This window comes from Gekko japonicus, unplaced genomic scaffold (genome assembly GCF_001447785.1).
Source record: "Gekko japonicus isolate JY-2015 unplaced genomic scaffold, Gekko_japonicus_V1.1 scaffold182, whole genome shotgun sequence".
Taxonomy (NCBI): Eukaryota; Metazoa; Chordata; class Lepidosauria; order Squamata; family Gekkonidae; genus Gekko; species Gekko japonicus.
The window spans coordinates 810,517-836,757 of NW_015173128.1; the positions used below are offsets into that span (position 1 = coordinate 810,517).

At 48.5% G+C, this 26,241-nt stretch overlaps 1 protein-coding gene across 1 annotated transcript in view; it reads left to right on the forward strand.

The window, feature by feature from the left end:
- Window positions 1-26,241, forward strand: part of GOSR1 (golgi SNAP receptor complex member 1) — a 53,668-nt gene that overhangs the window by 12,736 nt on the left and 14,691 nt on the right. Inside the window, exon 7 of the mRNA XM_015422040.1 lies at window positions 25,819-25,848. Coding sequence (XP_015277526.1) covers window positions 25,819-25,848 — 30 coding nt within the window. The remainder of the gene's footprint in view (window positions 1-25,818; window positions 25,849-26,241) is intronic.

Genomic DNA, 26,241 nt, shown 5'->3' on the forward strand with positions numbered 1-26,241 from the left:
TGGTTCCCCTTCCATCTCTCCCCCTCGGTGCACCAGTGGGCGCCTGCCCTGCGCTCGCCTTGCCCAGCACAGCTCCCGTGGGAGCCTCAGCAGCAGCCATGAGCCAGGCAACTTCCCCGTCTTTTCCAGCCACCTACGTCAGCATCAGCCCCTGCCTATGATGATACGATAGGAGGCACCACCTGCTGTACCCCTCCGCTGGCTACGGCCCTGAAACACACACCCACACACAAAAAAACCCCATTTTCTCCTTTGAACTGTTCTGATTCAAGGTTAGGTGAGCCATTTTCTGCTGTCCTCACCCTGAGCAGCCATCAGGGGAAATGTAGGGAAGCTCTAGGCTGCTGAGATTCTGGGTGAGGTGAACTGGAGCGCCATGTTCCTTGCAGGAACATAAGAACATAAGAGAAGCCAGTGTTGGATCAGGCCAATGGCCCATCTAGTCCAACACTCTGTCACACAGTGGCCAAAAATACCAGGTGCCATCAGGAAGTCCAGCAGTGGAGCCAGGAGACTAGAAGCTCTCCCACTGTTGCCCTCCCACCAAGCACCAAGAATGCAGTGCATCACCTGCCCCAGCCTGAGAGTTCCTATCTATACCTTGTGGCTAATAGCCACTGGTGGACCTCTGCTCCATATGTTTGTTTGTTTGTTTATTCCTTCGATTTGTAGACCGCTCACCCCCTAAGGGCTCTGAGCGGTTTTACATATACAATTTATTACAATCTCTTCCTAGGGCCACACACATACAGTTGAGGGGGAATTGACTAACCTAACAGGCACCCATAGCGGAGTCTTTGTTGTTATAGTCTCTTTTTGCGGAAGGTCTTTTCAATCCGGCGTCGCCGTCTTTTTTCTGGCACAGGTCTTCCTCTGGTCGTCGCGGCTCCTTTCCAGGTATGGGCCATAGTGCACGTCTGCGCATGCTCCCGCAGCCGGCCTCTGTCCGGTTGGCTCCGGCCTACTGCGCTCTGCCAGTTCCCTCTTGAAGCTTTTCCTGCTTGTAGCCACCGCCACCTCCTGTGGCAGTGAATTACATGCGTTAATCACTCTTTGGGTGAAGAAGTACTTCCTTTTATCTGTTCTAACCTGACCGCTCAGCAATTTCATGGAGTGCCCACGGGTTCTTGGAGAACTTTGTCTTCAGCAGGTCTTCATCACAAACCACCAGGAACTTCTTCAGTTCAGTTTCTACCAAAATGAATAGGGAGCTACTCCTGCGTGACTCCCATTTATTACGGTGTGGTTTGTGCAGGGGCTATTCCCTGTGGATCATGCCTCTTGGGCATAATTTGGAGATACCGCCATTCTCTCATTTTCAGTCTAGCACCTGTCAGACAAGGCACCGAGTGTCTGATTTATCTTCAGCAAGGCAGCGTGAGGCTTTAATTATAAAAGTTTGGCTTCCCGTTACTAAAAAAGGTGGCTATTAATCACCCTTTCTCCCAATGTAGATTGAAAGCTAATGGGAGTGGGGCTTCCAGTGCTTGCTGGTACTCGCTGTGTTAACTTTGCTTCAGAGGAGCCCTCCCTCATTTTGAGGTTGATGGAACACAGGAAGGTTTTCTACTTGACTATGGTCGTCAGTATGCGACTGGGTTTTTGTGTAAGGGGCAGTGCTCGCTAGAAAAAGTTCTTTCTCATCAGGGAAGGGGCTGTGGAATATTGTGAGAGCACCTGCTTTTGATCCTGAAGGTGTGTCTTTGGGGAAAATACCAGCAGTGGAGGAGTGCCGTGTACAAGAGATACTGCAAGAAAGAGGAATGTGTAAAAAGATGTGAAGGAAGAAGTCCCCACTGATCTCAGGGGGCTGCTTCTAGAATTATAGTACTAGAGTTTGGAGCCATCGTCCATCCCCCCCCACCACCAAGGAATATTGACAGAGATTTCGCAGTTCTTCATGCACTGTATACTTAACCTGTGGAATTCACTGTTAAAAGGTGGTGTGAGGACAGATGGCTTTGAAGGAGAATTGGTTAAATTGATGGAGCAATGAGACTTGCCAGCCAGGTGTTTCGAGGTGGGAATAGACAGGGTTTATCAGTGGCAACTAGCTGCAATTACAAAACGGAGCCTCCATGTTCAGAGGAAGTTTGCCCCTGAATGCCAGTTGCTAAGAGACAACCACAAGTGGAGGCTTTGGCCTCTGTGCCCTGCCTTTGGACCTTCTGGGGTCATCTGGTTGGCTGCTGTGCAAAACAGGATGCCGGGCTAAATGAACCCCATATGTACCCCAGAGAGCACTGCGATCAGGGACCCAGAATCGGCTGGCTCTCCCGAGTATTAAGGAGGCCAGACTGGTGACAACTAGGGCCAGGGCCTTTTTGGTGGCAGCTCCACTCTGGTGGGATAAGCTCCCAGAGGAGATCAGGGCCCTGCGGGACCTTTTACAGTTCTGCAGGGCCTGTAAAACGGAGCTCTTCCCCCAGGCTTTTGGAGCCTCCACCACCACTACCACCACTATTACTACATCATGACCACCACTGCTATGAGTAACAGCAGTTGACATTCTATGGTGGAAGAGTCCTGATCCGTTGGACCCTTCATTACTGCCGAGCCAAGCCCCCCGAGCCAACTGAAGCAGACCAGTAGAGCTGACATTAATGTTTGGTTTCAACATTGTATTTATATTAATTATTTTTTATATATGTATGTATCGCTGGAATTTTATCTGTGTTGTAAGCTGCCCTGAGCCGGGAGGGCAGGATAAAAATCTAAAATAATAAATAAACAAACAAACCATTAGTCCGATCTAGGATAGTTGCTCTGCTTATTTCTTGACCTTCTCAAAGTAACCATCCAGCAAGGCTAGTTGCCAACCGGGTAAAGTTCCCAGAGCAGTTTGAAAACCAGTTTGGAATGTTTTGGGGGGATCTAGGAGTCAGGCAGTTACCCGCCCTGGGCTCTCTCTTTTTCTGAGCCTGCTACATGTTGAGAATGTTCATGAAACTCGGGGGCACATCTTTGAGGGTTCGCGTCATTGTTTCAGCTGGGTGGTTTTGCTATCAAACATCCGGTGTCTGCACCAGATTTTCCTTTTGAGGGTAGAAGTACAAGGAGCAGAAAGGAGCCGGCACACTTGAAAGGAAGAGAGGAGGAAAAACTGAGGAAAGACAGTGCAGGTCCCAGTGTCTCACCCAAAAAGGAACTTGGTTACAAATTACAATCCTGAACTGTCTTTGGGGACACTTTTGCATCTGCCCATGGTGACTTGTAAATCAAAGGCTGCTGAAGTTTTGCCCTAGCCTGGATAGCCCAGGCCAGCCCGATCTCATCAGATCTCAGGTGCGAAGCAGGGCCAACCCTGGCAAGTATTTGGATAGGAGACCTCCAGAGAATAACAGGGCCGGAAGGCCAGAGGCAGGCTATCAAGCCACAGCTCTGAACATCCCCTGTGCCCCAGTAGGAGTCGCCAGAGGTTGCCATGACTTCCAGGCACAGACAGACACACACACACACACACATGCAAAAAATCCACCAAAAACAGCTGCTGAAGTTTTGAAGCCATAAGCAGATTTTTGTTGATCAGACCAAGACCTCTGCCTGTCATTAGAATTGGGAGAAGAAACATGCCCACTCACTTGCATGTACATGTGCACACCCCAGCTGCCAAAGATATTTGGCAGCAGAGGCAGAAAAACTCAAAGGCGTTGTTGTTTAGGATGTACCTGCCTTTCTGTTTATGGGTTGCTGTGGGCAGAGCTGGAGGGTGGATCTGCCTGCCGTGTGTGCGGGGAGGGGTGGCAAGCCCGAGTCAGACCTTTGGTCCTTTTCATGCTTTTATGACTCCAGAGTCATTCGGTCATTTGTGCTTCATCTCTCCGGTTCACTCTTCAGTTGTTTTGTACTCAGGCTCTCTTTTCAAGTTGCTCACTGCTCTTTGTCTGGTTGCTGGCGGGCCCCATCCCCTGTTGATCTAATGTCCACAGAAGCCTTACGGATGGCTCCCTCTCCTTCTGGCACCTGAGACGGTCTTGACGTCTGTCCATTGAATCCATGTTTACATGTGAGAACAGTTGTTTTAGCCCACGCCACACCCACTGCTGTTTGCATTGCCAGAACAAAACTACCTTGTCAGTTCATCCCCTGTGCCAATTGGAAGAGGTTTGTCCTGTTTGGGATAGTGACTTCATTTCCAAAAGCATTGTGGTGTCTCTAATTGAGCCATGGGTATGAGAGCTAGTGCGGTACAGTAGTTAGAGTGGAGGACTGGGAAGACCCAGTTTCCAATCTTTACTCAGCTGTGAAGTGTATTGAGTGGTCTTGTGCTAATATGTAAGGGTGGTTGTGAGGATAAAACAGAGGAGGGGGAAACCATGTATGCAGGGGTAATTTTGTAGAAAAAGAGGTGCAGGAGCTCATTAGCATAACTCATTAACATAACTTATTTGCATATGCCACACCCCCTGACATCACCGGAAGTGTGTCAGAAGGCAACACCCACCGCTCAGGCTCCACTGGACTGTTTTGGATTGACAGCTATGGGGGGGGGGAATGTGCAGATCTGTCCTCGCAGAGGAGGGAGAGCTTGTACCTGAATAAAACTTGGTCTTAAAGGTGTCACTGGACTGTTTTGAACTGGGGGGAGCACTGCAACTTACCTGGCTGCTTCTTGCTCTGACTGAGGGCTGCTGAGAGCAGGGGGTGGGGCTTGTTGCATGTGCCCGCCCCCTGGGGGCTCTTTACTGCCGGAGCTCCACTCCTGTGAGCTCCTGCAGGAAATTACCCCTGCATGCATGTCACCCTCCTTAGAGGGAAGGGCAGGATAATAATGTAAGAAAAATAGTATGCAGGATGCACAATGGATAATGACTTTGGGGTTGATGAGACAGCTGTCCGAAAGGGGTACATGTGTGTGTGTGTGTGCTCCCCTTCCCCCCCCCCCCCCCCCCCCCCCCCCCAAAGAGAGAAAGAGGTTAACTGAACGGGTTGGTTTGCATGTAACTAGGGTTTTTTTTTTAAGGCTCTGATGTTGACAAGTTGGGTCAATAGCTGATGGAGAAGAAAAAGGAGGAGTTGGATTTATACCCCTTCACTTGGAGTCTCAGAGCGGCTTACAGTCTCCTTCCTTTCCTCTCCCCAGAACAGGCACCCTGTGAGGTAGGTGGGGCTGAGAGAGCAGCTCTGAGAGAACTATGACTGAACCAAGGTCGCCCAGCTGGCTTCGTGTGGAGGAGCGGGGAATAAAACCTGGTTCTCCAGATTAGAGTCCGCTGCTCTTAACCAAGCTGGCTCTCAGTTTCGAGGGAGGCTGTGAAAACCATGTCCAACTGATATAAGGAGAGGTGGCAGAAAGTCCATGATTCAGTGAGATCGATCACTGCCATGCTAAGAAGTGTGAAATTGGAACGGCCACGGGTGTCCTCTATGGTACGCTGTGTGTTGTGTGTGGATACAAGCTACTGGCTGCGCGTTCTACTAATGATGACTCCCAAGAGTTCAGCCAAGTGGCTTCCTACCTCTGTCAGGTAAAGAAGAGCTTAGGAGAGAGGGGCTCCTGTCACTTCCTGGCTGGAGCCACAGTCTGTGCAGTCTGTGCATGCTAGGAATGGTAGCTGCTGCCTTAGCATTAGATTCCAGACAAAGAGAAGCTCTTCTTCATGCAGAAACTCAGGTCAGGTCAGGTTCTGGCTGGCTTTATTCTTTTCTGGCCAGTGTTCATTCCTCAGTGACCTGCCAATTTTCATCAGATTGGCCAAGTCACACCCTGTTTCTCTGAAGTATTACCACGTTCCCCTAAGTCCTGGGTCCTTTACAAGAACCCCCAGCAATCCGCAAGCTTATGGGAATCAGAGCCATGAGATCCAGCAGTGGCCGCTGACTTAGAGGGCTTTTAAAAGGCATGTGCTAATTGCACAAAGGAAGAGATATCTGTTGGCAGGTGAATGACAGCTCCCATGCCCAGAGATGGGCTGCTTCCACAAGCCAGGGGCCAGCTGTTGCTCTCGTACTCTCCATACGAGGACCTTGAGGCAAAGAACCACCTCAGAAGGATCTTTGGCCTGATCCAATAAGATGTCTTGTCACCTTTATCCATCTTGCGTGATCCATCTGAAACGGCATTCAGGGAAGATGGATCTCCAGGGTCTTCTGCGCGTGTGTCCGGGTGCGTAATAGAGGAGCACGATTGTTGGCTGCCCGCATCTCCTCCTGGCTGCCCCGTCGGCCTCAGCTGTTAATACTCTTTCAGGCAAAGGGAGTAAATAATGAATGCCTCCTGTGGCTCTTCCCCTCCCCTCCCCCCCTCCCCCTTCCGTGATGAGGCTTTCCATCAAGCAGGACTGGGTAATGAATGGGCAGGTTGCTCGTTCAGGCAAAGTGCTGGGCTAAGAGGGAAAAAAAAGAGTCTGTCAGCTCAGCACTTGTGTTTTTGGAGAACAGAATCCCTGACAAGTTCCAGAGCGGAGTGATGGATGGCAGGACTGGAGGAGGGGACTTCTGAGACTGGCAGCAGAGGGGACCGAATGTGTTTGTGTGATGGATCGGGAGGCAGCTGAGGTTTCTGTGTCCAGAGGCAGTAACTGCTGGAGACAAGCAGCACGGGAAAGTCAACGTCCAGTGGCACCTTTAGGACCAACAAAGTTCTATTCAAGGTGCGAGCTTCAGTGTGCACGCACACCTCGATCCAACACAGGAAAGTGTTTGTGTCCTGCTTCTGGGATTTATAGAGTTCTGCTGCTCATCGTTGGAAACCGAGCACTGGGTGAGACGGCTCTTTGAGCTGATCTTGTGCAGCAGGGGCCCAGTTCTCAGTGGGCGGCCTCGGTGCCCGATCACACTTCCTCTGCAGTACCTGGAAGCATAACTTGCTGCTCTTCCTCCTATTTTAAATCTAAAATGTTTATATCCCTCCTTTACCCAAGGTACCCGGGTGACTTACCAGAAACTTGCTGGCAGCCGTCAAAATAGCACTTAAAAGGTCATGGATGTTGGAACCAGAGGGCATCAGTTTTGTTTTTAAAAGCAAACATTTAAAGTGTTGAAAACTGTATTGCTTAAACGTTAACAGTTAATGTCACCCAGGCCACCTGCCTTCTCCCTGCAAGAGCTGCTTTCTCTCTTATATTTTCTGTTTTCTCCACCTCTCCCGCTCGTTCCTCCCGCATTGCCTTCTCCCGGCCAGTTGGAGATGTCCATCACGCCCAGTGCCATGCCTTCGTGCTGAATCTCACTCAGATCTCCTTTGGCTGGGCTCCCCATCCCCCGGAGCTTTGTGTGCTATTTCTCCCAGCGGGGGAGCTTGGCGATAATGGGATGATTATACTGGCTCCTCTTACAAGGATGCTGCTGGGATTGGTGATATTGGCTTCTGTCCGTGTTTGCCAAAATGCAAGGAATCGGTCCTTCCCATCTCAACCTCTTCTGATGTATCCCTCAGAAACCTCTTGAAATTCTGCTCCTGGAACTTAGGGAACCCCTGCAAACAAGAAGAAGAAGAAGAAGAGATTGGATTTATACCCTGCCCTTCACTACCCAAAGGAGTCTCAGAGCGACTTACAAACTCCTTTCCCTTCCCCTCCCCACAACAGACACCCGGAGAGGTAGGTGGGGCTGAGAGAGCGCTGACAGGAACGGCTCTTTTTCAAGAACAGTTCTTGTCAGAGCTACAGCTTGCCCAAGGTCATCCAACCAGGTGCAAGTGGAGGAGTGGGGAATCAAACCCGGTTCTCCCAGATTAAAGTCCGCGCACTTAACCACTATACCAAAGTGCTATACCAAACAAAATGGCAGCAAAGTAGTGGTCTGTAGTGGAATGAGGAATTGGTGAATATCCCCCATCCTGACTGAAAGGCACTTTTGGCAGTGGTTAGGGGTCTACAATTGTGTAAGTGGGGGGGGGGGGGAACGTGAATATTTAGTACAGCTTTATTTTCTCCAAGGAGGAGACCAGCTCTCGAGGGCTTCATTATTATTGTGTATATATAACTTCTATGAAAGCAGATGAAAGTCACCTGCTTGCTTTGTTTTTTAGAGTAAGCCCACCTTGTGCTTCATTAGCCCTTACAGCAGTTATTCTTCTAACGTTCGTGAGCATCCGTTTAATCTTCAACAACTATGGTCTTACACAAAAAAAACCCTTTAAAATGAGAGTCCCCATCAAAATATTAGTAGGACAGTGGTTACTGCCTATCAAGAACATAGTTTTGCCGGCCCCATGGCTGTGCTTTGTGATGGTGAGATTTTGCGATTCCCTGATATGGGGTGGGGGGACAGAATGTGGCCTGCTGTTGCATTTCTCATCCCTCCTGTTTTGACTTAAAAGTTCCTATTTCAGTGTTGCTTCCTCTTGGTGTACGTTGAACCCACGAGTCTTTATTACATGCTGTTTTTCTGTTTCCTTGTGCTGAATTTTTCCTGTTAGAATGTAGGCCATTCTAAAAGAAATCCTTTTTGCATCAGTTGTGTATAAACGGCATTAAAAAAACGAGCTAACTGGGAAAACCAGTGAGAAAAATTGATGGAATGAAAAGGCAATGTCAGGACCCACAGTCAGTCACTTCAGCAGACACTTCCAAGAAGGTTTTACTTTACTGTGAGAACTATGGTAGCAGAAACATATTCACTGTTAGGAATAACTAATACTAAGCAAACAGGTATACATATAGTACACTCAAAAGCCCCCCCCCCCAATCAATGGGCCAATTAGGCACTCTCGGGGGCGGGAAGAACCGTAGGAAACTAGTCCCACGGTTGAAAGATGGGAAGACACTACACCAGCGAGCTACAAGGTCAGTGATAAGGAGTAGAGGGGAATGGAATGCAGGCCTGGCTGGTACACAGGTCAAGCGAGCGAACTGAAACCCATAAACCTTATGGCAGCCTAGCTGACAGGCAGATAATAATAAAAAGAAACTAAAAAGAAGCGTATTTCATAGAATCATAGAGTTGAAAGGGACCTCCATGGTCATGTAGTCCAAGCTCCCGCACAAGGCAGGAAATTCACAAATACCTCCCCCCACACCCCTAGTGACCACTGCTCCATGCCCAGAAGATAACAAAAAAAACCCCTCCAAGATCCGTGGCCAAACTGGCCTGGAGAAAAATTGCTTCCTGACCCCAAAGTAACGATCAGCATTTCCCTGGGCATGTAAGAAAGGGCCACGAGAACTAAGCAGTGATGCAGCCCTTCTTCCCCTCCCTCTCATGACCTGCCTGAGTTCACAGAATCAGCATTGCTGTCAAATGGCCATCTAGCCTCTGCTTGAAAACCCTCCAGAGAAGCAGAGCCCACCACCTCCACTGAGGGACCGCTCTGACTGTCAGGACGTTCTTCCTAATGGTTAGCCGAAAACTCCCTTGATTTAATTTCAACCCGTTGGTTCTGGTCTGACTTTCTGGGGCAACAGAAAACAACTCTGCATCATCTTCTATATGACAGCCCTTCAAGTACTTGAAGACGGTTATCATATCACTTCTCAGTATTATGCTTCCCAAGTAGAAGCGAGGAGGGTCATGAGAACCTTGATCATATTTGTATGCAGGGGTCATTTTGTAGAAAAAGAGGTGCAGGAGCTCATTAGCATAACTTATTTGCATATGCCACACCCCCTGACATCACCGGAAGTGTGTCAGAAGGCAACACCCACCGCTCAAGCTCCACTGGACTGTTTTGGATTGCTAGCTATTGGGGGGGAGGGGACTTGCAGATCTGTCCTCACAGAGGAGGGAGAGCTTGTACCTGAATAAAACTTGGTCTTAAAGGTGCCACTAGACTGTTTTGGACCGGTGGGCCGGGGGGAGCTCTGCAACTAACCTGGCTGCTTCTTGCTCTCACTGAGGGCTGCTGTTCGTATGGGCTGGGGAAGGGGGAAGATGGTCTGCAGACCCATGATGCAGCTCCCTTGCCAAAGCCTTTTTAGAGCCCGTCCCCTGGCAGTTTGGATTGGAAGGGTCATTGGGGTGAGATTGAGGAGGCACCCATACCCAGGGAGCTAGTCAGAGTCCCGGGCTATGTCGGATGTTCATCTGTCTCAGCATAATAAAAATGGGGGAAGGGGCATGGTGTGATATTCATGGTGCAGGTCCACAAGGAGCTAATTACTCTGTTCTAATTTGAATGCACACGGAACCAAACAGTGTAAAGACGGGCACGTCTTCAAACAAACCCAGGCTGCTCATGCAGAGCCCTGACTCTAAGAGGGTTTGGGTTTTTTGTTCTTTACAAAAACAAGGGAGAGGAAACAGCTGTGCCAGCCTTCTGTTGCAGACTTGATGTCTGAAGAATTAAGGCTTTCACAAAATAATGAGCCACCCCGTGCCCAAACAGGAGGATTGCTGTGGATCTTCTTAATGCAGGTCTGCAGGAGGCCCCCCGATGCTCAGATCTGGCTGCAGGCACCTGGCTCCATTTCGGCCAGAGTAATTAACTAGACAGGACATCATTACCTTTGGGGTCCCCCCCCCCGCACACGCACACACTGCATATATCATACAAGGGCTGCACCGAAAGCTGGTTGAAGCTTGCTGTGGGGCTCCCGCTTGCCAAATTGCAATGCATGCTATTAAAACAAACATAAAATCCAGCTTGGCAGTTTATCCCACCCGGTTAGCAAGACTGTGAATAAAGTTGTCTGGTGCGTGCTTGTGCGTCTGTCCCCTTCCGGATGGCTGGGTTACGTTTTAAACACAGGGTTCGGCACGCACAAACAGGCATCTAGAACACTGGCGTTCTTAGCCTTCCAGTGACTTAAAATGAAAATAAACTTGCTCTTTAAAGAAGCGCCAAGTTTGGAGACTCACAAGGGCTGTGGCTGGACCTGCTGCAGATGTTGGTGGTGTTTGTATTTATTTGAAATGTTCGTATGCTGCCTTTCTATGTCCAACTGAAGCAGCTAACAGTGCATAAAATATACTCTTTTTAAAATGTTCAAAATGTCATAAAAGCAACAGCGTAAAAAAAAAATTCAGCCTCTAAAAGCCTGGCCAGAGAGTTGTGCCTGCAGTGATGGGGAAGGGCGGTCACTTTCCAGGCTTCCCACGTTGTCTGTCCCTTTGCCCTTTCATCAGAGGCTTGCTCTTAAATTCAGATGGGGGGGGGGGGGGGAGGCAGCAGCTGTGAGGCCCTCACGACTCAGAGAGAAGTGGCAGCAAGTTCTAAGTCAAGCATCCTCCCAGCCTCGCAATTTGCATGATCGTGTACATTTTCTTGAACAGAAGCTGCCTTATACTGGATCAGACCCTTGGTCCATCAGGGTCAGTATTGTCTGCTCAGACAGACATTGGCTCTCCAAGGCCTTTCACGTCACCTACTGCCCGGTTCTTTTAACTGGAGATGCTGGAGATTGAATCTCAGATCTTCTGCATGCCAAACAGAGGCTCTATCGCTGAGCCACAGCTCCTCCCCTTGAGTCAGCCATTGCTTTCACATGCACACATGCAGTGCTTCCTCTTAGAAGTTTATTTTGAGTACCGCACATACATTATTCCATTAATTCTGTAAAAGAATTGCTCCAGGGTTGTGGTGGGAGGCACGGGTTATAAATTTAAATAAATAAAATAAATAAATCTTAGTGACGGCACGGGCACTAGCCATTTAGTGCTGTCCTCAGCCAGCTTTTGTTACGAAGTTTCAGAAACGTGTGATTCCCCCCATACATCCCAAGTTGGATACTAGAGGGGTTTGATATCATGTTTGCGTTCAAAGCAGTGAGGGCGCATGCAAAAGAGTCCCCACCACACCACACATTCCCCGTCTCCCATAAACTAGCATTACTCAGTGTTCAGCCAGGGATCGTGGCAGCCAGCCTCAAGCACTTCACCCTCCAAGCCATGGTGGCAAGTTGCCGTTAGACTCTGAGTCTCAGCTTGCCGGAGAGATCACTTGCAGGTGTGGAGCCTCGCTGCCTCTCATGGGTGGGGTGTTGAACAGTAGACAGAGAAAAGGGTCCGAGGAGCCAAGCTTTCAGATATTAAGAGCAGTCTGCTTTAGAGCATTTAGGAAAGTGGACAGGAGGAACAAAGTTTGCTTTGTTGGAGTCTGGTTCTCTCTCCATTCAGCTTGCTTAACTAGGCCAGCCCAGAGTTGCTGCGCAGAGGCAGGCAGTGACCTCCTTTCATCTCTTGCCTTGAAAGCCTTATGGGGTCACCATAAAGGTAGATCCAGGTTTCAGCCATGTTGGTCCGAAGTAGTAGGACAGATTTAGGGTCCGGCGGCACCTTTTAAGACCCACAAAGGTTTATTCAAGGTATGAGCTTTGGTGTGCATGCACGCTTTTTCAAATACATTGGAATGGAAGGTAAGGTTACATGTTCATTTTTGCTGTTTCAGTCCCTTTCTATAAGTCTGAACCTTACCTTCCATTCCAATGTATTTGAAAAGATATAAAGCGCACGAAAGCTCATACCTTGAATAAACCTTTGTTGGTCTTAAAGGTGTCGCCATAAGTTGGCTGTGACTTGACGGCAAAAAAAAGGAAAAGAAAAGGAGCCTGACAGGTCTTAAGGTAAAGGTAAAGGTTCCCTTGCTCGAAAGCCAGTCGAGTCCGACTCTAGGGTTGCGGTGCTCGTCTCTGTTTCCAAGCCGAAGAGCCAGCGCTGTCCGAAGTTGTTTCCGTGGTCATGTGGCCGGCATGACTAAACACCAAGGCGCACGGAACGCTGTTCCCTTCCCACCGAAGCGGTACCTATTTATCTACTTGCAATTGCTTGCTTTCGAACTGCTAGGTTGGCAGGAGCTGGAACTAGAGAGGGGAGCTCACTCCGTCATGCAGCACACTCTGGTCTCGAACTGCTGAACTACTGACCTTCCACAGCCTGCAGTTCAGCGTCTTAACTACTTGAGCCACCGCAGGTCTTAGGCTGCTGGAAAAGCAAAATGTGTATCAAGAGGTGATGGAAAGTAAGAGGAATAAAGGAACTTGAAGGGGAGGGGTGCTAGCTGCTCCCCAGTTTGACCCTGCAGAGGCAAAGAACCTTGAAGTCCAGAGGTCTTGCTGCATTGTGTAAGCAAGGGTCACTGAGTATTTGTCTGTCTGGCCCAAAGGCTGTGTGCTGCCTGCCAATCAATGGGGTCATTGTTGCATGTCTTTATGCCTTTCTAAGGCCTGAGTACTTTCTGTGCCTTTAGTTGGGATGTGACACAGAGGTCCTTCAGTGGCTATCGGCCCTGAGAGTTAAATGGAACCTCTCTTTTTGGAGACAGTATACCTCTAAACGGTAGTGACGGGAAACAACAGAGGGAAGCTTTGTCCTCAGTGTCCCTGCTGTGGACCTTCCAAGGCCTCTGGCTGGCCGCTGTAGGGAACAAGGTGTTGGACTAACTGGACCATTGATCTGATCCTACAGGGCCATTCTAATTACCTCGTGTTCGCAGTTGTGGAGCTCATCAGGATTTTATGCCCTGCTGCTGTAGAGCTGTTGTGTTGGCCTTTTGCTTTTCTTCAAGATGAGCAAAATGAGGAGCATCTTTTGCAGGACTGGGGGGAGGGTTTAGAATCCAGGAAAGCATGGCTGAGCCGTTCAGGGTTGGGAAAAAAACAAGTGTCTCTCCCCCCCGCCCCCCCATTGGCCTTGAGGCTGGGCTCATCCTTTTCAGGAACTCTCTGGAGACTGGTGGAATTTGCCCCAGTAAGGGCTGCTTTTGGCCCTTTAAAGACATACTTCTTAAAACACGTCTCTTAAAATTTTTGTTCCTTGTTGTGTATATTCCATACATGTCCAGTTCTGCAACTATGGAGCTTGCAAAGGGCAGGAACCTGATAATCTCAGTTTTAATTCCTTTACAAGGAAGTTCCTGGCCTTTATGATCAGGACTGTTTGTATTCCACATTTTTTTTAAAAAATGCGTTCGGTAAAGGCAGATTTTGTAATGTTGCACAAGATTGGAGTTTTGACTGTTTTGCAGTCAGGTATCAGCTAACAGATTTTCTAGAATGATTACTTGTTCCCTGATTCATGTGCATGTGGATATGCGTGTATTTTTGTGTCTTTGCGTCTACTAAAATTCTGGTGTGCCTTAGCAGTTCTTGTTTTTTCTAAATCTCAAAATGACCCCCCCCCCAATAAAGGAAGTAACAGTGTATGTATATTGAATAAGAGAGCTTTCCTTCCTAATTGCATAGCTTTTTTTGTGTCCAGATCAAAACTCCTTGACAATTTTCAGTAAAGCAGATTCTCTAGCTCTTAGTACTGCAGGCTGTGAAAAACGTGTGTGGGGGGGTGAGGCTTGCATAGTCCATTAGTGAATTACCGGAATTTGTTCTGACAGATGTGGTTGGTGGAAATGACTTACATTAATGCCCGTTGTGTTGTTTTGAAGTTCATTTAGCTCCTTCCTTTGGGGAATCTGCCGCATTCGTGTGGGAGGGTCAGTCTCTCCAAGAACCAGCTTTCCTACGAAGGAGAAAGGGTTCGGTTGTCAGCACCGGGTCCAGAGGCAGCAGACTCTATGGGGGGGGGGGAAGGGTGATAGGATTGAGGCTGAAGGTGGGTGGAGTGCCGGAGCGGAGCCAAAGGAGGGCAATGTAAGCTGTTGCAGGCCAGCATCCAAACTGAGAAGCCCATCCTAAGAATGCCTGTAAGGATGATCCAGTGGTCAGTGTGGTAGGCAAATGGCTTGGGAATGCAGTAAGACGGGGATGGGGTAGGGCTAGAGACAAACCTAGAGCCAATTAGGGAAACACATAAATATGTCCAGTTCAGATCTGCTCAGTCTCCCTCCGTTCATCATGTTATGTTAATTTGCACTTCAGCCCCATCTATAAGTTTGAACCTTACCTTTCTTCTAATGTATTTGAAAAAGTGTGCATGCACACTGTTGAATAAAACTGTTGGTCTTAAAGGTGCCATTGGACTCTAAATTTGTGGATAATGCTATACAAGGTTCCTATCTTAACTGGGCTTTGAAGTGGGCTTGTGTTTGGGGGGGGTTTCTCTGTGGCTGGTCTTTGTCTCTTGCCCCTTTGTGCTTATCCGTGCAGATCGTGACCTCCTAGTGGCTTGACGTTTTTATTGTGTGAAGCAAAATCATCTTGCAAGCTTGTGCTTTGACTGGAAATCTGCACTTCTCTCCATCTGCTCTGTAAACGGAAGCTGTTTAGTCCTAGACACAGCCATTTCATCTTGAGTCATTACTCTTTCTCTTTTTTCTTTAAAAAAACAACGGCTTAATACTCTGTCTCACAGAGTTTTGGTTGTGCTTTCATGGTGGAGGCAAGGAAGACAGAAAATTCATCATATGGCTCTGATATCTCTCTAAACCAGCAAGACCCAAAAAATTCCTTTTTGGGGTGGGGGGGGAGACTATAAATCACTTGGAAATCATTTAACTCAGGAGACAAATGTAAGATGTTGCACAACGTATAGACCAGTTGAAATTAAATCAGGTAGTTTTGCCTCATTGCATTTTCATAGTCGTGCTGTTTTGCTAGTCATATATCTTTATCAGTTGAATTCTGGTATCATGGAAGTAGGAAAAAGTTGTTTACATCCTCGTTGGCCCAAAAATAAGACCCCAAAACCTAAGAAAATGGACAATTTAAGCACCAACATGATGACGCATAAGACTGCAGACTTTTGTCGGGGAGGGGGGGCGACGACGACAACATCCAGCCTAAAAAAGAGTGCTGATGAACTTGAAAACTTGGACACTAGTAGGTGTCGTTGGGTTGCTCCTAATAAAAAGCATTACATGAATTGTGTTTTTCATTCTTTACTGGCGGTCTGGGACCCTCGTTCCCGGCCAGCAGGTGCAGGATGGGTCAGTGATCTTGGGTCAGTCAGTAGCTGTGAAGATAAAATGAAGGGGAAAAGCAATGAACATAACATAAGAACATAAGAGAAGCCAATGTTGGATCAGGCCAGTGGCCCATCCAGTCCAACACTCTGTCACCCAGTGGCCAGAAATACCAGGTGCCCTCAGGAGGTCCGCCAGTGGGGCCAGGACACTAGGAGCCCTCCCACTGTTGCCCCCCACCCAAGCACCAAGAATACAGGGCATCACTTGCCCCAGCCTGAGAGTCCCTATCTATACCTTGTGGCTAATAGCCACTGGTGGACTTCTGCTCCATATGTTTATCCAATTCTTTCTTGAAGCCGTCCATGCTTGTAGCCGCCACCACCTCCTGTGGCAGTGAATTCCATTGGTCCATCAAGACTGGTGTTGTCTAAGACTGGTGGCGGCTCTCCCGGGTCTCAGGCAGAGGTCTTTCACATCATTTATGATCTGATCCCTTTTAACTGGAGATGCTGGGGACTGAACCATGGACCTTCAGCATGCAAAGCAGATGCTCTACCACTGAGTAGTGGCCCTTCGGCCTTATTCACTGCCTTGAGCTCTCTGGAGGAAAAGTGTGATGAAACGTGATAATTGTTTGGGGATAGTGATGGCTTGTCAGTGCTAAGAGTACACAGTTGGTGGCCCAAAAGCTCAGACTGGCCGGATCGCAAGCTCGTTGTCCCTGCTTTCAAGGCCTCCTTCCTTCTCCTGCTTTTTTCCCTGCGTGGACACAGCCCAAGAGGCATTGAGCCCCCTCCCCTCCCCAGTGCAAACAGCAACGGAGGCTTCAGGGCATTTTTAGCCCACCCTTCCTCCAAGGAGCTCAGGGTCCCGGTGTACATCTCTGCCCTTCTCCTCTTTTATCCACACAACACCCCTTCAAGGTAGGTTAGGCTGAGAGAGTGAAAGGCCTGATATGAAATAAGCCTCACGGTTGAATGCAGATTGGAACGTGGGTCTCCCCAGCCCTTATCCATGCTAGCAAGCCTAGCAAGGGAATGGAACACCGTTCTGTGCATGTGCCAGGGGGCAGTGACGGGCATCTTGACCTAGGCCGCAAAAACCCTGGAAGAAGTCCATAGAAGATGATGACTGCAGGGTCCTCGTAGGGGCTCGCAATTGTTGGGGTGGCCTTGCTGGCGAGCCAGTTTGGTGTAGTGGTTAGGAGTGGGGACTCTAATCTGGGAGAACTGGGTTTGATTCCCCACTCCACATGCAGCTGCTGGTGTGACCTTGGGTCAGTCATAAGTTCTTTCAGAGCTGTTCTCTCAGGAGCAGTCCTCGAAAGAGCTCTCTCAGCTCCACCTACCTCACAGGGTGTCTGTTGTGGGGAGGGAAAAGGATTGTAAGCCGCTCTGAGACTCCTTCAGGTATTGAAGGATAAATCCAATCTCTTCTCCTCCAAATTTCAGAGGTCAAAAAGGGTGGCGGTCCATTTTGATGGTTCCTGGGTTGTGGCACTCCAGCCCCCCAAAAACTTTGCCGGGAAACTCCCTGGTGGCTTTGAGAATACCTTCGGGAATATATTATGTGCATGGTTTGTCGGTTAAGTTTTCAGAGAGAGAGAGAGCGCGCTTCATATTGGTTTAATTGCCATTTATCGGTTTGTTTTAAATGGCTGTGAGCAGTTCTGAGAGCCCTGTTTGGCCATAGGACGGGGTCTAAATTTAATAAATGAAAGTTCACAAGATGAAGAGTGCAAAGTAGAGAGATGAGAAGCCGTTGCAGGCACTGGAGCTGATTGATAGGAGGAAAGAGCAGGAGAGGAAAAGCAGTTAGCGAGTTTGTGCGGAGCAGAAAGAGTGGGCGCCTTGGCTTGGCCACCGTCCCTAATGGGCCTGCTTTCCTCTCAGCTCCTCTGCTGCTGGCACGGTGGCCCAGGGCTCGTACATAACAGGAATTGCCTAATGCAAGCTCCTTGGCAGAATCCAGGTTGGCAATCAATCTTTCCGCTGGAGGAATGACAGGATAAAATTGCAAGCTTAATAAATGAGCCTTGGCTACAAAGGAGCGAAAGAAGGAAGTGCTGTGTCGGTCACTTCGCCTTGGGGGGTGTGCTTGTTCCCCTTCGCTTTTGTTTAAATCCCCACTTTTTAAAATAACATTGCGGGAGGAAAGAGGAAGATGCTAGGTGAAACAGCATGCCGGGCTGGATGGACCTCTGGTCTGATCCAGCAGGACTCTTCTTGACGTCCTTAAGGAAAAGGGCAGTGCGCAGATGCAAAGCAAGCACTCACTGGCAGGGGAGGGACGGTCCAGCCCTCACCTTGTGCGTGGCTCGGACAGTGTGAGCGACGGAACGTCCAAGGAGATGGGCCTTTAGACTGATCCGGCAGGGCTCTTCTTATGTCCTTTAAAGCAGCTGTTCCATACAGGATGTACAAATGTAGCCTTTTTTGTTTGTTTTTGTTTTCCTATGTGATGAGCCTCTTCATAGAAACGTAAGAAGAGCCCGGGTGGGTCAAACCAGTGATCTGTCTAGTCCAGCATACTGTTTCACACAGCAGCCATCCAGTTGCCCTGGAGGACCAAACAAACAGGGCATAGAGGTTGAGGCCTTCTCTTATGTTGCCAGTACACTGTTCAGGCCCAGTTCCCAATAACTGATGAATAAATTAAATAGGACTGGTCCCAAAATCAATCCTTGTGGGACCTCACTTCCCACTTCCCTCCATTGTGAGAATGGTGCATTTATTCCTGCTCTTCTCCTTCCTGTTGTTTAACTGATTTTTAATCCACAAAGTGACCCATCCTCTGATCCCATGAGCACTAAGCTTACTCCTTGTCAAAAACCTTTTGGAAGTCCAAGTATATAATTTTTACTGGATTTCCCTTATCCACATGCTTGTTAACCTCAAACAACCAGAAAAGATTGGTGAGGCAGGACTTTTCCTTTGTAGAAGCCATGCTGGTCTTCCTTCAGCAGGCTTTGTCTCTCAATACACTTAATAATTCTACGTTTAATAACAGTTTCTACTAGTGCACCTCGGCTAACTGATCTAATTCCCTGGATTCCCTCTGGACCATTTTTTTTAAAAATCTGATATTTTGTGCTTTCTAGTCATCTGGCATGGAGGCCAATTTTATTCACAATTTCTATATACTGGTTTGTAGCTAAACAGTTTTACATTTGAGTTTCTTAAACCTCGGGTGTACACCATCTGGGCTTGGAGACTTGTTAGTTTTCAGTTTGCCAAGTAGTCCTAAAACTTAAGTACCTCCGTTTGACCCAGTTCTTCAGACATCCTTCCCCAAAACAGCAGCTTCAGCATGGGTACATATGAACCCCACATTTCCCACAGTGAAAACAAATGCGAAGAATTCATTTTGTTTGCCATCTCCCCATGTCGGCCATGTTTGTGTTGGGGTTCCCAGTTTGTTTCCTTCTTCTGTGCTGTTGGCACAGAAGTGATTTTTTAAGTGTGTATTTGCAGTAGGAAGGTTCTGGCACAAGGACATCTAGGAGTGGGCATGCCATCTTTAGTGACAGTAGATCTGAGTGCGAAAGTTGTGACCATGGACCAGGTGACTGCCTCTGAAAAACAAAAGGCTGAACTTAGATGGCCCTGGCTCAGTGAGACTCACCAGAGCCCTGCTCTGACTACAAGCAAGGAGGGAGGGAGGGAGGGGGAGAGAGAGAGAGAGAGAGAGAGAGAGAGAGAGAGAGAGAGAGAGAGAGCACAGTCAAAGGCTTCACCTTTTTGGTTAGTCATCTTTCCTGCAAGCCTGGTTAATTTGCACCTGAACTATTATTTTGGTTTATAATTTATTATTTTCAGTTCGTATCCCGCCTTGCCGGGCAAACTGGCCCAAGGCGGCGTACAGACATTAAAATGCAATAAAACAATAAATACAATAAAATACACAAAAACAGCCTACATACCATCATAAAAGTGCTAATAAGGACAGTACAAATGATGGCGGCATTCAGTATACGATCCCATAGTGGAAAGCAGTGTCCAGCGGTGTATCATAGGGCCGTGAGATGTTCCAGTGGCTCATTCGACAGTGGCGGCTCCTAATCGAAAGCCTGGTGGAAGAGCTCCATTTTACAAGCCCTGCGGAACTGTAAGGGGTCCCACAGGGCCCTGATGTCATCCAGGAGCTCATTCCACCAGTGTGGAGCTGCCACTGAAAAGGCCCTGGCTCTAGTAATGACCAACCTGGCGTCTCTTGGGCCAGGGAGAGTCAGGCGATTCTGTGTCCCTGACCTCAGTGCTCTCTGGGGCACATATGGGGAAAGGCGGTCCCTCAAGTAGACAGGCCCCTGACCATATAGGGCTTTAAAGGTCAAAAACAGCACCTTGAAACGAATCCGGTAAGCTATTGGCAGCCAGTATAGAGAGACCCATCAACAGCCTGGCTGCCGCATTTTTTATTTATTTATTTATTTATAATTAGATTTATAACCCGCCCTCCCCAGAACGGGCTCACTAGCCTGGCTGCCGCACTTAGCCTTTTGCCATCCCTTTCGGGTGGAAGTATTTAAAAAAATGACAACTGTTCTGTCAGCTTTCCTTCTGACTTGTCAGGTGAGAAAACCACCCTCTGTGGCAAGTGAAACAGATGGCAAATCCAGTTCTCCCAGCCAGCCATGGAGAAAAGTTGCTGCTTGTTTTGAAATTCTCGGACTTGAGTCTGATCATCAGCTTGCACTTCTTCCTCTATAAAACGGGCACAGAAGATTCACTGAGGTTTCAGACAATGACCTGGATTTCTCCCACCCCCCACCCACCAAGTGCCTTAAAATTTAAATGCAGCTTTCTTGAGTCTGCTGTTAATTACTCCTTTGAAGCAGATGGAGGTAATTTATTTCTTCTCATCATAAGCAAGATATCTACCTACTAATGAAGGCACTGCGGTCTCTGGAGCGGCTTTCTTGTATCGAAAATTATATGAAGTACTTCAGATCTCAATCAAATGAACCCATACTTGGGTCTCAGTGGTGTTGAGAAATCTAGGTCTTTGTTAAACTTAAAGAATAATTGCAACTACTTTGTTCTAAAACATCCTGGTCAAAATTCACATTGGACAATCGCTTTGCCAGCATAGAAGTTTTAATCATCTTGTTGTTGAAAGGTGTTATAGGGAAGTAGGGGAGGATTTCCAAACCCGATCTCCTAAAATAATTTTATTCTAATTATTCAGTAGGCAGGGATCTACTAATTGTGACTTGGTTTTCTACCCAACTAGTCTTTGTGGTTAATATTAGCACCTCCCAGGCCCTGCAGTTTCTCAGACTAGAGTTGAGTCACCCCATCTCAAAAAGAGATAATTGACCTGGGAAAGGTGCAGAAAATGACAACCCCGGTGATCAAGGGATGAGAACATCTTTCCTACAAGGAAGGGCTAATAAGGAGTGTAGAGCTTTTTAGGTTAGGAAAAAATACAATTGAAAGGCTATATAGAACTATGCCTAGAAAAAGTGGATAGAGATCCCCCCCCCCTCTCGCAATTTGATATCATCCAGTGCAATCAGTGGGCAGTAGGTTCAGGGTGGACAGGAAAGCAAAAGTAAATTACATACATAGAATATAATTAGCTGATGGAATTCACCGCCACAGGTTGCGGTGATGTCTGCTACCTAGGGTAATTATAAGATACAGTTGGACAGATTCATCAGGGCAGGCTTATCAAGAACTATTGACCTTGTTAAGTAAACAGACCTTGCAAAGGCATCAGATGGGCCATTGGTGGAGACGAGATGCAGGACTAGCTGGCCCTTCAGTTTGGGTATCACAGTTCCTGATTCATAACTTAACAAGGGGACAGGCTCTTGATTTGTACGTGTATCTTAATTACCTTAAGAGTTAATAAAAGGTAAAGGTTCCCTTGCTCGAAAGCCAGTCGAATCCAACTCTAGGTGCTCATCTACGTTTCAAAGCTGAAAAGCCAGCGCTGTCCGAAGACGTTTCTGTGGTCATGTGGCCGGCATGACTAAACACCAAGGCGCACGGAACGCTGTTACCTTCCCACCGAAGTGGTACCTATTTATCTACTTGCTTTCGAACTGCTAGGTTGGCAGGAGCTGGAACTAGAGACGGGAGCTCACTCCGTCATGTGGTACCCGGGTCTCGAACTGCTGAACTACTGACCTTCCACAGCCTGCAGTTCAGCGTCTTAACCACTTGAGCCACCACAGCTCCTTAAGAGTTAATAGAGAAGGGCAAAAGTCCAGTAGCACCCCTAAAGACCCACAAGATTTGTGGCAGGGTATGAGGTTTCATGAGTCACTGCTCACTTCTTCAGATACAGCTGTATCAGATACAGAGACGAAAGCTCATACCTTGCCACAGGTTTTTTTAGTCATTAAGGTGCTCCTGGACTCATGCTCTTTTCTAGTGCTATGGACAAACTTAACACAGCTACCCATCTCGATCTATGAATTAATGTCCTCCAAATCATCCTGTCATTGACAGCATTGTTCATGTCTTGCAAACAGAGGGCCTTTGTGGCTTCCTTGATTGAGTCGATCCATCTTCTGTTGGGTCTTCCTCTTTTCCTGCCGCCTTCAACTTTTCTTAGTATCGTCGTCTTTCCCAGTGACTCTTGTCTTCTCATAATGTGACCAAAGTACAATAGCCTCAGTTTAGTCATTTTAGCTTCTAGGGGTTAGTTATTAGCATTTTAAAAACCTGACCGTTGTTTCCATTCATGTATCTCCCCCCCCCCCTTCCTTGGCCAGCTGCAGCGGGAGCAACTTGGATGTTAAATCTTCCGCCCAGGCTGTAGTATCGAGCCTCTTCCGCCAGACAATTTCTGGAATCTTATCTCTTGATTAAATAATGAAAGCTGACTAAAAGACATCTTCAGAGAGAAACGGCCCACTCTCCCTCTCGCCAAAGAAGTAGAATAGGGCTCTGCATCACTGCGAGAAAGCCTTCAGGATCAGAAAGCTGCAAGAAGACCTAGAAACAGGCTTGGTGCCTCTGACCAAATCTCAGTTCTATGCAACAGTTACAGCTGCTTTAGCTCTGTGCAGAGCGGCTTGACTGCCCTACACTGCAATCCCTCCCCACCAAGGGCACCCCTGGGGCTCGCCAGGCTCCCACCCAGTGGCATCATAGAAGGAGGCGGGGCTTGTGCCCACCTTCTCCTCCCAGACTTGCACTGTGAGGGGTAACTGCAAAGTACCTTGAGCCCACCCCAGCCGCCTCATTCATGTCGATGGAAAAAGGGGTGATGGTGGTGGTCTGCAATGCCAGATGATGCAAAGGGCCATTTGCAAGTAGGTCCACAGAAGTTAGGAGCTGCGGTGGCTCAAGTGGTTAAGACGCTGAACTGCAGGCTGTGGAAGGTCAGTAGTTCAGCAGTTCGAGACCCGAGTGCTGCATGATGGAGTGAGCTCCTGTCTCTAGTTCCAGCTCCTGCCAACCTAGCAGTTCGAAAGCAAGAAATTGCAAGTAGATAAATAGGTACCACTTCGGTGGGAAGGTAACAGCGTTCCGTGCGCCTTGGTGTTTAGTCATGCCGGCCACATGACCACAGAAATGTCTTCGGACAGCACTGGCTCTTCGGCTTTGAAACGGAGATGAGCACCGCAATCCTAGAGTCGGATTCGACTGGCTTTCGAGCAAGGGAACCTTTACCTTTACCTTACCACAGAAGTTATGAGCCGGTAGGCTTCTTATTGGCCTGCTGTCTGATTCTGCTGTGTTCTTTATTTCTGGTGCGCCAGCAGCAGGAAATGAGAAAGAGCCCTCCCCTTTTCTCGTTTCCACCTGCCTCATTGCCTGAGAGCAGTCCAGAGTCATCTTACGTTTCTCCTGACTTGTTACCTTCTTTTTCTTTGTCAAATGTCTGCAGGTTGCCAGAAAAGAAAAGCTATCTCATTCTCTCGATTTTTAAGAATGAAAAACAGTTAAAAATCCAGCTAGCACTCTCTCACACACACATATGCTCTCTGTCTGTCTCTCTGTCTCTCTCTCTTCCAGGCTAACCATCACCATCACTGGTTTTCTGTGCCAAATGATGTTTTTAGTGCATCTCCAGTCTAGCTTTCTCCTAGTTTTCATGACTGGGGCACTCTTCATAGTTCATCCCCCAAAGAGTTAGTTCTCAAGTCATAATTGCCCACCCACAGACGAGTCCAGCCATGATGGCATCTCCATTGGAAGCTCAGAGCAGTGATTCATGCTGGGACGCAAGCGTTAGCCTCCATTCCATTGAATTATTTAATGACTGTATTTCTCATTGCGGACAAGCATGTTTCTCTCTTTCCGCACAGAGTGGCAGGCTGTCTGGGAAGCTGGCTGAGCAGCCCAGTGGAACTTTGCCCTCACAATAGTTTTCTGTGCACCCAGCAGAGTACTTGGGATTGGCTTAGGCTTAGAGCAGTAGAACAGCTTCTGCAGATATTCCGATCAAAGCCTGTTAAAGCCAACTGATCTTTGAACGTAGGCCAGAGAAGCGAAGAGTGTGGGTAGCAAGTTAAGAACATAAGAGAAGCCAATGTTGGATCAGGTCAATGGCCCATCCAGTCCAACACTCTGTCCAACACAGTGGCCAAAAATACCAGGTGCCATCAGGAGGTCCAGCAGTGGGGCCAGGAGACTAGAAGCCCTCCCACTGTTGCCCCCCCCCCAAGCACCAAGAATACAGTGCATCACTTGCCCCAGACTGAGAGTTCCTATCTATACCTTCTGGCTAATAGCTCCAGATGTTTATCCAATTCCCTCTTGAAGCTGTCCATGCTTGTAGCCGCTGCCACCACCTCCTGGGGCAGTGACTTTCCAGGCCTGGACAGGACTGAGGCAGTTCCCAGGGGTAGATCCAGGGAGGTTCATCCCTGTTAGTTCTGAGGGAGGGAGGGCAACAGAACTGTGCCCTTGAGGCACAAATGATAAGCAGAATGAAATGGTAAATGCAGGGAGAGATCACAGGAGTGACGATCAGGAGCTCTGAGCACAGAGTGAACTGGCTGCCCGTGCAAAAGCACTTTCAGGTAGTGCGGGGTTGTCAGGAGCCGAGAAGCAGAAGGGAGCCGGTTGAAACCACACACAGGGCTGGGAGCAGCATTGGAAGCGCCCTCCCTGCCCCCCTTCAGCCAGGCAACGCAAACAGCCCCCTTAGTAAAGTTTGGAGTTCTGTTGCTCAGTAGAGTAGTGTTGTGATGCAGGCGGGGAGGGGGGTAGCCCCTTTTAGAAACAATCTACCCATTTTAAGGCAGCGGCCAAATTCCATTGAGCATGGAGGATCAAAAGTAGACAGGCTTAAAGACAATGTGTTTGTGCTTACCTGCCCCATACTGACACAGCTGTTCAGTTCACATCAAATATTCGTAAGATTTCTGTAGCCTACTCGCCTGTGCCATTCCACGATATTTAAACGAGGCCTCACACACGGCAGAATAGCAATCTGTTTTTGTTTTTCCTCTGCGCTTCTGAAATTAGGCGAAGGGCGTGTGTATCTTGTGCCGGCATCTGCTCTAAAGGAAATACGTGACGGGGAGAACCTTGTAAAGGCTTTGCTGTCTTGAGGCCATTCTGCTAGTGTAGAAAGGCGTGCCGTTGTATGTGCTTGGGGGTGAACCTTCAAAAGACCATATCCTGGCTTTGCAGATGAGAGGCAGAATCTTTCCCTGCTCTCAGGAGCTGCTCTTTGGAGCTACAGACTATAACAGGCGGGGGCGAGAGCTACTGCTGGGTTTGAGAAGAGGACGGTTGTGGCACCCCTCAGCCCCTCGCTGCTGTGGTGGTCACATCTGCAGTAGGTTTTCCCCAGCCAGGTTAAACTAGCAAACAGTCAGTGCTGCCGCATGGGCTGGGAAGGTCCAGCGCTTGGAAGGCCAAGGAGGTACCTCTAGCCAGAGGGAGTCAGCAGGCCAACTGAGTGGATAAGGTGGTGCTGGGACCCAGGAGGAAAAGAGAAGCGTATCTGCCTTGAGGGACCAACAGCCCCCATATCGGATCTCGGCCACTCTTGATAGTAGCCGCACGCTGTCCATCCACCCTTTCCTGTGGGCAGCAAGGGCCGCAGTAGGTTCTGACTGTTCGGAGAAGGAAGCTGGTGAGATGCACCAGTTCGTGAGCTGAGAGCAGTTCCTCGGGCCCACTTTAAACACTGTGTTTCTCACCCAAGTTTTCCTGTGTTTTTACTTTCAGTTCTGACCGGGCGATAGAAGACACAATAAGGTAGGACCTGTTTTTCCCCATGTGTTGTTAACCTCCTCTTTTTTACAGCTTGTGCACACAGAATCGACCCTTTCTCTCCCTGCACTGGACTGGGGGAAACCTCTTGAGAGTGTGTGTTTGCCCAGAAGTAAGGAGATCCATCCATTTAACAATGGAAGCTGTGATGTAGGGCTGTTTGGTAGCAGAGAGAGGGGCAGAAGTGGTCTTGCCCTACTGTCCTGAAGCACATGGTGGGTGCCCCAGGAGCCAAGTGCCTGCCGTGCCATGGCACCTGTGGTCACCACGGGGTAGAACCCTCTATGAACAGCTTTAGTATCTTGGAGGGAGGGGGTGGAGTTAGGCTTGGGGGGGGGGACGCATGCTGTGATGTGTGCATTCCCCAGTCCTAATCGC